Source organism: Phoxinus phoxinus (assembly GCF_949152265.1).
Source record: "Phoxinus phoxinus genome assembly, chromosome: 8".
Lineage (NCBI taxonomy): Eukaryota > Metazoa > Chordata > Actinopteri > Cypriniformes > Leuciscidae > Phoxinus > Phoxinus phoxinus.
In genome coordinates, this window is record NC_136883.1 from 37,885,366 (window position 1) to 37,900,365 (window position 15,000).

General features: G+C 47.0%; 1 protein-coding gene across 4 annotated transcripts in view; it reads left to right on the plus strand.

Moving 5' to 3' along the window:
- Positions 1-7,816, plus strand: part of secisbp2l (SECIS binding protein 2-like) — a 70,491-nt gene extending 62,675 nt beyond the window's left edge. For all 4 annotated transcript variants that reach the window (XM_079620192.1, XM_079620193.1, XM_079620191.1 and 1 more), the window contains 5 exons: positions 1,086-1,248; positions 2,753-2,973; positions 4,758-4,912; positions 5,129-5,348; positions 6,919-7,816. In XM_079620192.1, coding sequence (XP_079476318.1) covers positions 1,086-1,248; positions 2,753-2,973; positions 4,758-4,912; positions 5,129-5,348; positions 6,919-7,484 — 1,325 coding nt within the window. In that variant the 3' untranslated portion in view covers positions 7,485-7,816. The remainder of the gene's footprint in view (positions 1-1,085; positions 1,249-2,752; positions 2,974-4,757; positions 4,913-5,128; positions 5,349-6,918) is intronic.
- Positions 7,817-15,000: the final 7,184 nt, after the last annotated feature.

A 15,000-nucleotide genomic window follows, 5' to 3' on the forward strand; every position in this document is an offset into this window, starting at 1 on the left:
GTGTGTGTGTGTGTGTGTGTGTGTGTGTGTGTGTGTGTGTGTGTGTGTGTGTGTGTGTGTGTGTGTGTGTGTGTGTGTGTGTGATTTTGGTTGGGTGACAGTTGTAGGTTACAGTTTGACAAGAGTTTATAGTTTAACAAAAGCACAATGTTGTGTTTCATTGCGAGTGTACACAAATATAAGGAAACACTTTGCATTTTGAAAGATGGTCTGTATGAACAAAATGACGGAGTATGTTTTTATGTCTCCATTGTTCGATCGAGCCTCACACACACACACACAGCATTCCAGCATTGCAATCTTGACATCGCAGCATGTTCATTATAGCCTTAATAAAATATAATAATAAAATAGTCAACCTTACATATAAAAATTACACTGCTCTGTTTAAATAGTCATTTGTACAGTTTGTGCCGTTCATAGTAAGCACCGCTCCACTGTGATGTTTCCAAGCACATTTTTGCGCATTTGAAGAGAATAATTTTTCTATATTGGAACGTGAGTGTACAAAGTGTACAAAGTACAAAGCCTATAAAAAGAATAGTTTAGCATCCAAAAATGTTAATAATATATATATTATTATAATATATATAATAATATATATGTTAAAAATAGGGGGGGAAAAGAATTTACATAATATATATATATATATATATTTTTTTTTATATATATATATATATAATTAAAGCTGCAAGCAGCGATGGAGGGCCCAAGCCGGTGGCACCGCCACCCGGTGCCTTTAGTTCCACTAAAGGCACCAGGGTGGTGGTGCCACCGGCTTGGGCCCGCAATCGCTGCTTGCAGCTTTAATTATATATATATATATATATATAAAAAAAAATATATATATATATATATATATTTATTTATTATTATTGTGAGATGTTAATGTTGTATAATATCAAGTTCAAGTCATCTGGTGAAAAGTCCTGTATTTTTTCATATTGATATATATATATATAGAGAGAGAGAGCAATGCAGTTTTCTCCACTATGGTGCAGCCCTAATATGATTACAACACAAAATCACACAATATTGTGTGTGGTGGGCGGCAGTGCTCATCTGTGTGAGTGTGTGTGTTTCAGAGAACGGTCTGAGCATGCCCAGTGATGCGTCCCTGTCTCCAGCCAGTCAGAACTCTCCGTACAGCATCACACCCGTGTCTCAGGGTTCACCCGCCAGCTCGGGCATCGGGAGCCCCATGGCTGCGTCTGCCATCACCAAGATACACAGCCGGCGGTTCAGAGAGTGAGTACACACACACACACGCACGCACACACTAACCCAACTCCTAAACCTACCCATCACACACACACACTAGAGGATGGGTCGGACAGATATTTAGAAATGATGTTCGGGCTCGGTCACATCAGCGTGATAAGGCATTGAACATTTTAAATTTAAAAAAGCTTATTATGAACCACACCCCCTTGCCACAGTTAGTTTTTAAGTGATTAAAATACATGTAAAATATTACCCTATCCTCTGTCTTCCTGTGTGCGGAAATGTGTTTATTATGTAGCCGTGACAACGAAACGCTCTGTGTTAGAGCGCTTGTTGCCGCATGTGCGCTGATGCGCTCATCTGTTGACATTTCCAAATGCCTTCCTACAGTTGCTTAATAAAAGGGGCTTTCCACACAAACAAACGTACATGTGTCATTAGTATGAGACATTTTTTTATTTTAAGGGTCGGGTTCGGTTACTGCTCTGTCAGACGCGGGCCGGGCTCGGACAGAAAAATGCGGCCCGATCCGCACTCTAACACACACACACTAACCCGACTCCTAAACCTACCCATCACACAAAACTTTCTGCAGTTTTACATTTAAAAAAACAACACAATTTATTAATTATTAATCAATTTTCCTTGTGAGGTCCAGCAAAAAGTGCTTAGAAAGGTCCAATAGCTAAACATGCCCACTCACACACTCTCTCACACACACACAGACACACTCACTCTCTCACACACACACACACACGGCTTCTCCGGCTTTTCGCGGCTCCTCCTCCTAGAGGGCGGAGTCATGTTTCACATTTTACAAAATGTACTGTTCTATACACGTTCTGCGCCAGAGAAACGAGCGCACCGCATCTTCAGAATATTGTGTTTGAACTTCCGTGTCTGCGGTTGCTCTGTATATCTCTATGGCATCGCTGTCCAGGAGTAACTAGCTTTTGAAGTGGATTTACTTAATGTAAAGTTAACGAAAGTTATCATGAGGATTGTAATGTTTAAAGCAGATGTCTTAACAAATGTCAGTCGACCAGGAAGATTTTAAAACGAGCCGTTCATTCATAAATACGCAAGATCGCTAATTGATTTCGTGTTTATTTGCCCTACAGCAGACCAAACAAAGAAATATCTGTTGTCATTTGAAACTAGAGGCAAACTACAGTAAACTTAAACTTCTGTAACTTTTTGACACTTTCATTAATTAAAGTGATTTAATCAGTTACACTATCAAACTACAATATTTGTGTTTTCATGCTCGACAGAAAACTTTATTTACAGGTTAAACTTTATTTTTATTGTTTTATTTTTTTACAAATAAATACATGTATCATCTGTTCACATTCGGCACAAACATCCACTTGTTTCTTCTGTGAGTGTGTTGACTTTTTTGTTGCAGTTCAGGTGATGATTCACTTAATGTTTTTTTACATTGTGTTTGCTATTAAAGAGCTGTAGATGTCGATCATCAGATTATCAGTGCGTTTGATGTATCATGACGTGTGTGTGTGTGTGTCAGGTACTGTAATCAGGTGTTGAGTAAGGACATCGACGAGAGTGTGACGCTGCTCCTGCAGGAGTTGGTTCGCTTCCAGGAACGTGTTTATCAGAAGGAGCCGAGCAAAGCCAAAGCCAAGCGGCGTCTGGTCATGGGTCTGCGCGAGGTCACCAAACACATGAAGCTGCACAAGATCAAGTGTGTCATCATCTCGCCCAACTGTGAGAAGATCCAGGCCAAAGGTCAGAGGCCATCTGTAATCACACACACACTCACTTATACTCACACACTCACTTATACTCTCTCACACACTAATACACACACACTCACTCACACTCTCACACACACACACTCACACACTCTCACTCTCACTCACACTCTCACACACACACACTCACACACACACACTCACACACTCACACACTCTCACTCACTCACACACACTCACTCACTCACTCACTCACTCATACACACACACTTATACTCACACACTAACACACTCACTTATACTCACACACACACACACTCACTCACTTATACTCACACACTAACACACTCACTTATACTCACATACACACACTCACTCACTTATACTCACACACTCACTTATACTCACACACACACACACACACACACACACACACACACACACACACTCACTCACTCACTCACTTATACTCACACACTAACACACTCACTTATACTCACACACACACACTCACTCACTTATACTCACACACTAACACACTCACTTATACTCACACACACACACTCACTCACTTATACTCACACACTAACTCACTCACTTATACTCACACACACACACACTCACTCACTTATACTCACACACTAACTCACTCACTTATACTCACACACACACACTCACTCACTTATACTCACACACTAACTCACTCACTTATACTCACACACACACACACTCACTCACTTATACTCACTCACACTAACACACTCACTTATACTCACACACACACACACACACTCACTCACTTATACACGGGTTTCTGTGCAACGTCATCACACAGATGCGCGCGCATCTAAGAGGCAGAAAGCAACAGTCTTTACGGCTATATCCAGCAGAAGCAGAGATGACGCGGAGCTGTTGTGCTGTAAACTAGCCTAAATGCTTAGGGTATGTCATGTTTTTATGATTCGTAAACTTAGTTGGACAATTTCATACTAGTCAACTAACTAACTTTTTACATAATGTTATATTAATATGCAAATGAAACACAAGCAAACAGATTCAACTCTGAAATTGCAGTTTATTATTGAGTCAACAAGAATTTACAAACAATGCGAAATCTATGACAGAACTCGGCATAACATATAGCGGTCTTGCCTCTTGGATGCGCGCGCATCCGGTATTGTTTGTATACAAGAAACCTATGTATACTCACACACTAACTCACTCACTTATACTCACACACACACACACACTCACTCACACTAACACACTCACTTATACTCACACACACACTCACTCACTCACTTATACTCACTCACACACTCACTTATACTCACACACACACTAACACACTCACTTATACTCACACACACACACACACTCACTCACTTATACTCACCCACTAACACACTCACTTATACTCACACACACACACACTCACTCACTTATACTCACACACTCGCTTATACTCACACACACACACACACTCACTCACTTATACTCACCCACTAACACACTCACTTATACTCACACACACACACACACACACACACACACACACACACACTCACTCACTCACTTATACTCACCCACTAACACACTCACTTATACTCACACACACACACACACTCACTCACTTATACTCACACACTCGCTTATACTCACACACTCACTTATACTCTCTCTCACACACACACACACACACACTCACTTATACTCACTCACTCACTTATACATACACACACACATCTGAATCCAAACCAAACCGAACGTCCATGCAGTGTTTAATGTTGTGTTTCTGTGATGTGTGTGTGTGTGCAGGTGGTCTGGACGAGGCCCTTTATAATGTCATCGCCATGGCGAGGGAGCAGGAGATCCCGTTCGTCTTCGCTCTGGGCCGGAAAGCTCTCGGTCGCTGCGTGAATAAACTCGTACCTGTGAGCGTAGTGGGAATATTTAACTACTCTGGAGCAGAGGTACACACACACACACAGACACACACTCACCCACACTCGCTCACACACACACACTCACTCACACACACACGCATGGGTTTGATCCCTGCGGCATGTGTGATCTGATAAAAAAAATGGAGAAACACCTTAAATGCACTAGATGAAAGCATCTGCCCAATGCATTCATGTGTGTGTGTGTGTGTGTGTGTGTGTGTGTGTGTGTGTGTGTGTGCTCAGGCTCTCTTCAACACGCTGGTGTCCCTGACGGAGGAGGCGCGCAGGGCGTATAAGGAGATGGTGAGCGCGCTGGAGCAGGAGCAGGCCGAGGAGGCGCTGAAGAACGTGAAGAAGGTCCCGCACCACATGGGTCACTCCAGGAACCCGTCGGCCGCCAGCGCCATCTCGTTCTGCAGCGTCATCTCAGAGCCCATCTCCGAGGTCAACGAGAAGGAGTACGGTAAGACGGCGCAGCACCAGGGGTGTGTGTCCCTAAAGCATCGGTAGCCTAATGCTGTGTGTGTGTTCACACCAAATGCAAATTTTATTATTTGCGCGAGTAGATTACATACAAAGTCAATGCAAAGATGTGAATACCCGTGTGTGTTTGTGTGTGTGTGTGTGTGTGTGTGTGTGTGTGTGTGTGTGTGTGTGAGTGAAATTCACTGCGTTGTGAACCCAGACACCTCAGCGTTTCAGAGTTCCTCAACAGCTACAGGGCAGCAAGAGTAATTATCTCCAACATGATTGATGACGGAAAAAATGTCAGAAAGAAATGTTGTTGTTGATGTGCGTGACACTCCTAATAACGAGATGTTTTTACTGGCGCGAGTGACACGAAAAACAAGAAAGCGAGTAACGCGATGAGAATTTTCACTGCGCTTTTGGTGTGAACACAGTATCATTTCCAAGACACGCTCAAAGTGCTTGACCACACTGCTCCAGCCGACCAATCACAGCACAGTGCTTTTCAGAAGGAGGGGCTTCATAGAGACAGGAAGTGTAAGCAGCTTTACTGACAGACTGGGAAGAGAGGAGCCGCAACAATGGAGAATATGGGCATAAAAACATGTTCTAGTAGCGTCCAAAAACACAATCAAGAATTTACTAAATGTAACATGTCTAATAGAGCTGGTTATCGATTCAGACGTTCCAATTCCATTCGATTTCGACAGGATTTTGATGCAAGATGAAAAATTGATGCTGAAAATTGGACTAGTCAGAACAGTGGCATGCCTTGATTGAACCGGATTAATCAAACATAAAATCTCATGTAACATGGAGGCTGCAAGCCTATGAAGTGTAGGAAAACTATTACCATATTTTCCGGACTATAAATCACTCTGGACTATAAGTCGCATTTATTTATACATTTATTTCACAAAATCCAAGACCAAAAACAGACATTTAATCTGGACAGGTTATTCAGCTCCACAACAGCACACAGAACAACAGCTGAATAGTGTCCGGTGTGTTAGCGTAACACATTAACAGTTATTCAGCTCCACAACAGCATAAAGAACATATGGAGGCTGAATAGGCTAAACTAACATTAGCCAGCGAGTCCAGCTAGTTACCGGTCAGCAAGTTCACCAGCTCCCGATCTCACTCCTCAACACTGAACTCTTCACCCTCGGTGTCGCTTCTGAACAACTCCGCTAACTAGAGCGCCCTCTCGCGGCTGCAGACGGTAATGTTTTCTCTTGGTTCATCTCAGGCAGAATGAATTAATTTTGATATATAAGTCGCATCTGACTATAAGTCGCAGGACCAGCCAAACTATTAAAAAAAGTGCGACTTATAGTCTGGAAAATACGGTACTGGCTTTTGGGGGAAAAAATTGATTCATGGCCTTTGAGAATCAATTTTGAATCAATAACATCTTTTGAAAACGATTAATCGGAAAAGAAAAATTGCCCAGCCCTAATGTCTAAATGTTCTGTGAACAGCATAAAAACATGTTCTAGTAGAGTCCAAAAACACAATCAAGACTCTGCGATATATAACATGTCTAAATGTTCTGTGTGCAGAGACTAACTGGAGGTCGATGGTGGAGAACGCAGATGCGCCGGAGCCGCCGGACTCTGAGCCAATCAGCAGAGCGAACAGCAAAGAGCAGCGTGAGGTCGCAACCCCGCCCCCTCAGCCGACGGCCAATCAGAGCCTGATCCCGGGTCCCTGCGCGGCCCGAGCGCCGGAGAAGGACGAGTCCCGTACCGATGACCGGCTGGAGTGGGCGTCTCTGAGCACCGAGACCGGATCCCTCGACGGCAGCGGCCGAGACCGGCTCAACTCCTCCATCACCAGCACCACCAGCACACTGGTGCCGGGCATGCTGGAGGAGGAGGACGAGGAGGAGGAAGAAGAGTACACGCCCGAGCCCATCGTGCCGCTCAGCAGCCGCATCGAGTCCTGGGTCTCCAAGACGCTGGAGAACCTGCAGCTGAGGAGAGCGAGCAGCTCCGAGGACGAGGAGGACGAGGACGGCCGGGTGAGCGACGAGGAGGAGCTCGACGACTCTGATGTCATCGCAGAACCGGCCGCTGACGAGAAGGACGCGGCGGACACGGTGACGGGGGTTTCACACACACACTGACTCACACACGCTCTGTGAACGATTCATTATCGTCAGGTCCACCCTTCAAACCCTTTACGACGGATGATGCTCTTACTGACAGTTACTGATGCTCCAAAAATGACTGTAAAGCATCATCATCATCATATGACTCATATGAATCAACTCTGTGAATCTCTGTGAGTCTTAAAGGAACAGTTCATTCTGTCTTCATTTATTCGTCATCGTGTCGTTTTTTCTGCGAAGCAAGGTTTGGGTGAATTCTTTCTTAAAGTTAATGAAGGATACAAACGTTCACACACACACACACACACACACACACACACACACACACACACACACACACACACACACTGACTCAGGTTCTCTACTCACACACTCTGTGTGAACGATTCATCATCGTCGACTCGTCCTCAAACCCTTTAGAGGAACGATGGATGATGCTCTTCATCATTGTGAACATGGACTGATGCTCCAAAAATGACCGTAAAGCATCATAACAGTCGTCATATGACTCGTATGAATCAGTTCAGTGAGTCTTAAAGGAACAGTTCATTCTGTCTTCATTTATTGATCCTCGCGTTGTTCCTTCCGCGAAGCACAAAGGCTGAACAACTTTTCAACTTTTCAACTTTTTGATTTGGTATTTGATTCAGAGTCATTTGATCACTGATTCATATGAACCGCTGTCATGATGTAAATGATTCAAGGTCTGGGTGAATTCTTTCTTAAAGTTAATGAAAGATACAAACGTTCATTCATTCCAACACACACACACACACACACACACGTCTGATCTAAGCGTGCATTTAGTTTAACCAGGTGTAAAACGAAGCATTAACAAACTCAACAGAAGAGAAACTCAATGCAGAACTAATGACGTGAGCAAATGAACGAATCCTGGTGTACATAACATGTTTAAATGTTTCTAATATTCTGTCGGTTCTATTTATCGCGCTTGAATTAAAACAGATGACGGGTGTGTTTTATCCCGCACTGATGGGATCGTGTTGGTAAATGACCGTATTCTGGTGCTTCAGATGGACAGAAGCTCCTCTCCGTGTGTGTTTGTGTCTCTAACCACGTTTACTCCGGTCTTTCTCCTCCGTCTTCAGTCACGTTCGGCTCCACATGAAGGATTTCTGACGTTATAATGATGTACATTAACGCTCTCTTGGTAAATGTCTGGTGTATTGGTGACTAACATGAGGGCGAGCGGAGAGTCCGATCCGGCGAGATCGTGTAACCGTGTATATGTTCTGGATCATCACGATCTCAGTGCAATAAGCTTCCCGTAGCAGCGTCCGGATCCACGTCTCTCTCTCTCTCTTCTCTCTCTCTCTTCTCTCTCTCTCTCTCTCTCTCTCTCTTCTCTCTCTCTCTCTCTCGCCCTCTCTCTCTCTGTGTGTTTGGAGTGATTCTCATCGGCGTGTCTTTTGCACTATGTACATAAATGTGAACATGCTTTGGTAACTAATGTGAAACTCTCACGCATCTCTGACGTGTGTTTTCCAGCAGTTCTGATGGTGAAGTCACAGTGTCTGTACATGCAGTAACTGTTCGTTAATACAATTAAACAGTTTTCAGTAAACTATCTACTGTACCATGTGTGTTTTCTTAGAATGAGTGTGAAGTGTGTCATTCTGGAGTGTTTTATCTTCTGTAGTGTGAGATGTTTTCAATGAGAAACTAATGATTTTATCCATCAGGAATTGAAGTGAGTGAGTGAGTGTGAGCGAGTGTGACTGAGTGTGAGTGAGTGTGACTGAGCGTGAGCAAGTGAGTGTGAGCGTGAGCGAGTGTGACTGAGCGTAAGCGAGTGAGTGTGAGTATGAGCGAGTATGAGTGAGTGTGACTGAGTGTGAGCGAGTGTGACTGAGCGTGAGCAAGTGAGTGTGAGCGAGTGTGACTGAGCGTGAGCGAGTGTGACTGAGCGTGAGCAAGTGAGTGTGAGCGAGTGTGACTGTGAGTGTGAGTGTGTGTGAGCGAGTGTGAATGAGTGTGAACGAGTGAGTGTGAATGAGTGTGAGCGAGAGTGAGTGAGTGTGAACGAGTGAGTGTGAGCGAGTGTGAATGAGTGTGAATGTGAGTGAGTGTGAATGAGTGTGAGTGAGTGTGAGCGAGTGTGAACGGGTGAGTGTGAGGGAGTGTGAACGAGTGTGAGTGAGTGAGTGTGAACGAGTGTGAGTAAGTGAGTGAGTGTGAACGAGTGTGAGAGTGAGCGAGTGTGAGTGAGTGAACGAGTGTGAGCGAGTGTGAACTAGTGTGAGTGAGTGTGAACGAGTGTGAGTGTGAATGATTGTGAGTGAGTGAGTGTGAACGAGTGTGAGTGAGTGAGTGTGAACTAGTGTGAGTGAGTGTGAGCAGGTGTGAGTGTGAACGAGTGTGAGCGAGTGTGTGAGTGTGAGCGAGTGTGAGTGTGAGCGAGTGTGAACGAGTGTGAGTGAGTGTGAACGAGTGTGAACGAGTGTAAACGAGTGTGAACGGGTGAGTGTGAGGGAGTGTGAACGAGTGTGAACGAGTGTGAGTGAGTGAGTGTGAACGAGTGTGAGTAAGTGAGTGAGTGTGAACGAGTGTGTGAGTGAGCGAGTGTGAGAGTGAACTAGTGTGAGCGAGTGTGAACTAGTGTGAGTGAGTGTGAACGAGTGTGAGTGAGTGTGAACGAGTGTGAGTGTGAACGAGTGAGTGTGAGTGAGTGAGTGTGAACGAGTGTGAGTGAGTGAGTGTGAACTAGTGTGAGTGAGTGTGAGCAGGTGTGAGTGTGAACGAGTGTGAGCGAGTGTGTGAGTGTGTGTGAGCGAGTGTGAGTGTGAGCAGGTGTGAGCTAGTGTGAGTGAGTGTGAACGAGTGTGAGTGAATGTGAACGAGTGTGAGTGAGTGTGAGCGAGTGTGAGCGAGTGTGGATGAGTGTGAGCGAGTGTGAGTGTGAGCGAGTGTGAACTAGTGTGAGTGAGTGTGAGCGAGTGTGAGTGAGTGTGAACTAGTGTGAGTGAGTGTGAACGAGTGTGAGTGAGTGTGAACGAGTGTGAGTGAGTGTGAACGAGTGTGAGTGTGAACGAGTGTGAGTGAGTGTGAGCGAGTGTGGGTGAGTGTGAGCGAGTGTGGATGAGTGTGAGCGAGTGTGGATGAGTGTGAGCGAGTGTGGATGAGTGTGAGCGAGTGTGGATGTGAGTGAGCGAGTGTGAGTGTGAACGAGTGTGAGTGAGTGCGAGTGTGAGTGAGTGCGAGTGTGAGTGTGAGCGGGTGTGAGTGTGAACTAGTGTGAGCGAGTGTGAGTGTGAACTACTGTGAGTGAGTGTGAGCGAGTGAGTGTGAACGAGTGTGAACTAGTGTGAGCGGGTGTGAGTGTGAGCGAGTGTGAGTGAGTGTGAACTAGTGTGAGTGAGTGTGGGTGTGTGAGTGTGAGCGAGTGTGAACGAGTGTGAGTCAGTGTGAACTAGTGTGAGCGAGTGTGACTGTGAACGAGTGAGTGTGAACTAGTGTGAGCGAGTGTGAACGAGTGTGTGTGTGTGTGTGTGTGAACGTGTGTGTGTGTGTGTGAACAAGTGTGAGTGTGTGTGAGTGAGTGTGAACTAGTGTGAGTGAGTGTGAACGAGTGTGAGTGAGTGTGAGCGAGTGTGAGTGTGAACTAGTGTGAGTGTGAACGAGTGTGTGTGTGTGTGTGTGTGTGTGAACAAGTGTGAGTGAGTGTGAACTAGTGTGAGCGAGTGTGACCGAGTGTGAGTGAGTGTGTGTGAGTGAGTGTGAACTAGTGTGAGTGTGTGAGCGAGTGTGAACGAGTGTGAGTGAGTGTGGGTGTGTGAGTGAGTGAACGAGTGTGTGTGTGTGTGTGTGTGTGTGTGAACAAGTGTGTGTGAACTAGTGTGAGTGAGTGTGAACGAGTGTGAGTGAGTGTGAACTAGTGTGAGCGAGTGTGAGTGTGAGCGAGTGAGTGTGAGTGTGAACGAGTGTGTGTGTGTGTGTGTGTGTGTGTGTGAACAAGTGTGAGTGAGTGTGAACGAGTGTGAGTGAGTGTGAGTGAGTGTGAACGAGTGTGAGAGTGAGTGAGTGTGAGCGAGTGTGAACGAGTGAGTGTGAGCGAGTGAGTGTGAACGAGTGAGTGTGAGTGAGTGTGAACGAGTGAGTGTGAGTGAGTGTGAGCGAGTGTGTGAGTGAGTGTGAACGAGTGAGTGTGAATGAGTGTGAACGAGTGAGTGAGTGTGTGAGTGTGAGCGAGTGTGTGAGTGTGAACGACTGAGTGTGAGTGAGTGTGAACGAGTGAGTGAGTGAGTGAGCGAGTGAGTGAGTGAGCGAGTGAGTGAGTGAGTGTGAGTGAGTGAGTGTGAGCGAGTGAGTGTGAGCGAGTGAGTGTGAGCGAGTGAGTGTGAGCGAGTGAGTGTGAGCGAGTGAGTGTGAGCGAGTGAGTGTGAGCGAGCGAGTGTGAGCGAGCGAGTGTGAGCGAGTGAGTGTGAGCGAGTGAGTGTGAGCGAGTGTGAGTGTGAGCGAGTGAGTGTGAGCGAGTGAGTGTGAGCGAGTGAGTGTGAGCGAGTGAGTGAGTGTGAGCGAGTGAGTGTGAGCGAGTGAGTGTGAGCGAGTGAGTGTGAGCGAGTGAGTGAGTACGAGTGAGTGTGAGCGTGTGAGTGAGTGTGAGCGAGTGAGTGTGAGTGAGAGTGTGAGTGAGTGTGAGCGAGTGAGTGAGTACGAGTGAGTACGAGTGAGTACGAGTGAGTGTGAGTGAGTGTGAGCGAGTGAGTGTGAGTGTGAGTGAGTACGAGTGAGTGTGAGCGTTTGAGTGTGAGTGAGTGTGAGCGAGTGAGTGAGTACGAGTGAGTGTGAGTGAGTGTGAGCGAGTGAGTGAGTACGAGTGAGTGTGAGCGAGTGAGTGTGAGCGAGTGAGTGAGTACGAGTGAGTGTGAGCGAGTGAGTGAGTACGAGTGAGTGTGAGCGAGTGAGTGTGAGCGAGTGAGTGAGTACGAGTGAGTGTGAGTGTGAGCGTGTGAGTGAGTGTGAGCGAGTGAGTGAGTACGAGTGAGTGTAAGCGTGTGAGTGTGAGTGAGTACGAGTGAGTGAGGGTGTGAGTGAGTGTGAGCGAGTGAGTGTGAGCGTGTGAGTGAGTGTGAGCGAGTGAGTGAGTACGAGTGAGTGTAAGCGTGTGAGTGAGTGTGAGTGAGTACGAGTGAGTGTGAGGGTGTGAGTGAGTGTGAGCGAGTGAGTGAGTACGAGTGAGTGTGAGCGTGTGAGTGTGAGTGAGTGTGAGCGAGTGAGTGAGTACGAGTGAGTGTGAGTGAGTGTGAGCGAGTGAGTGAGTACGAGTGAGTGTGAGCGTGTGAGTGAGTGTGAGCGAGTGAGTGTGAGTGAGTACGAGTGAGTGAGGGTGTGAGTGAGTGTGAGCGAGTGAGTGTGAGCGAGTGAGTGAGTACGAGTGAGTGTGAGCGTGTGAGTGAGTGTGAGCGAGTGAGTGAGTACGAGTGAGTGTGAGTGAGTACGAGTGAGTGTGAGGGTGTGAGTGAGTGTGAGCGAGTGAGTGAGTACGAGTGAGTGTGAGCGTGTGAGTGTGAGTGAGTGTGAGCGAGTGAGTGAGTACGAGTGAGTGTGAGTGAGTGTGAGCGAGTGAGTGAGTACGAGTGAGTGTGAGCGTGTGAGTGAGTGTGAGCGAGTGAGTGAGTACGAGTGAGTGTGAGCGTGTGAGTGAGTGTGAGCGAGTGAGTGAGTACGAGTGAGTGTAAGCGTGTGAGTGTGAGTGAGTGTGAGTGAGGGTGTGAGTGAGTGTGAGCGAGTGAGTGTGAGCGAGTGAGTGAGTACGAGTGAGTGTAAGCGTGTGAGTGTGAGTGAGTGAGTACGAGTGAGTGTGAGCGTGTGAGTGAGTGTGAGCGAGTGAGTGTGAGCGAGTGAGTGAGTACGAGTGAGTGTGAGCGTGTGAGTGAGTGAGTGAGTACGAGTGAGTGTAAGCGTGTGAGTGAGTGTGAGTGAGTACGAGTGAGTGTGAGGGTGTGAGTGAGTGTGAGCGAGTGAGTGTGAGCGAGTGAGTGAGTACGAGTGAGTGTGAGCGTGTGAGTGTGAGTGAGTGTGAGCGAGTGAGTGAGTACGAGTGAGTGTGAGTGAGTGTGAGCGAGTGAGTGAGTACGAGTGAGTGTGAGCGTGTGAGTGAGTGTGAGCGAGTGAGTGTGAGTGAGTACGAGTGAGTGAGGGTGTGAGTGAGTGTGAGCGAGTGAGTGTGAGCGAGTGAGTGAGTACGAGTGAGTGTGAGCGTGTGAGTGAGTGTGAGCGAGTGAGTGAGTACGAGTGAGTGTAAGCGTGTGAGTGTGAGTGAGTGTGAGTGAGTACGAGTGAGTGTGAGGGTGTGAGTGAGTGTGAGCGAGTGAGTGTGAGCGAGTGAGTGAGTACGAGTGAGTGTGAGCGTGTGAGTGTGAGTGAGTGTGAGCGAGTGAGTGAGTACGAGTGAGTGTGAGTGAGTGTGAGCGAGTGAGTGAGTACGAGTGAGTGTGAGCGTGTGAGTGAGTGTGAGCGAGTGAGTGAGTACGAGTGAGTGTGAGCGTGTGAGTGAGTGTGAGCGAGTGAGTGAGTACGAGTGAGTGTAAGCGTGTGAGTGTGAGTGAGGGTGTGAGTGAGTGTGAGCGAGTGAGTGAGTACGAGTGAGTGTAAGCGTGTGAGTGTGAGTGAGTGAGTACGAGTGAGTGTGAGGGTGTGAGTGAGTGTGAGCGAGTGAGTGAGTGAGTGTGAGTGAGTGAGTACGAGTGAGTGTGAGGGTGTGAGTGAGTGTGAGCGAGTGAGTGTGAGCGTGTGAGTGAGTGTGAGCGAGTGAGTGAGTGTGAGTGAGTGTGAGCGAGTGAGTGAGTACGAGTGAGTGTGAGCGTGTGAGTGAGTGTGAGCGTGTGAGTGAGTGTGAGCGAGTGAGTGAGTACGAGTGAGTGTAAGCGTGTGAGTGTGAGTGAGTGAGTGAGTACGAGTGAGTGTGAGCGTGTGAGTGAGTGTGAGTGAGTGAGTACGAGTGAGTGTGAGCGTGTGAGTGAGTGAGTGTGAGTGTGAACGAGTGAGTGTGAGCGTGTGAGTGAGTGTGAGCGAGTGAGTGAGTACGAGTGAGTGTAAGCGTGTGAGTGAGTGTGAGTGAGTGAGTACGAGTGAGTGTGAGCGTGTGAGTGAGTGTGAGCGAGTGAGTGAGTACGAGTGAGTGTAAGCGTGTGAGTGTGAGTGAGTGAGTGAGTACGAGTGAGTGTGAGCGTGTGAGTGAGTGTGAGTGAGTGAGTACGAGTGAGTGTGAGCGTGTGAGTGAGTGTGAGCGAGTGAGTGAGTACGAGTGAGTGTAAGCGTGTGAGTGTGAGTGAGTGAGTGAGTACGAGTGAGTGTAAGCGTGTGAGTGTGAGTGAGTGAGTGAGTACGAGTGAGTGTAAGCGTGTGAGTGTGAGCGAGTGAGTGAGTACGAGTGAGTGTGAGCGTGTGAGTGAGTGTGAGTGAGTGAGTACGAGTGAGTGTAAGCGTGTGAGTGTGAGTGAGTGAGTGAGTGAGTGTGAGCGTGTGAGTGAGTGAGTACGAGTGAGTGTGAGCGTGTGAGTGAGTGAGT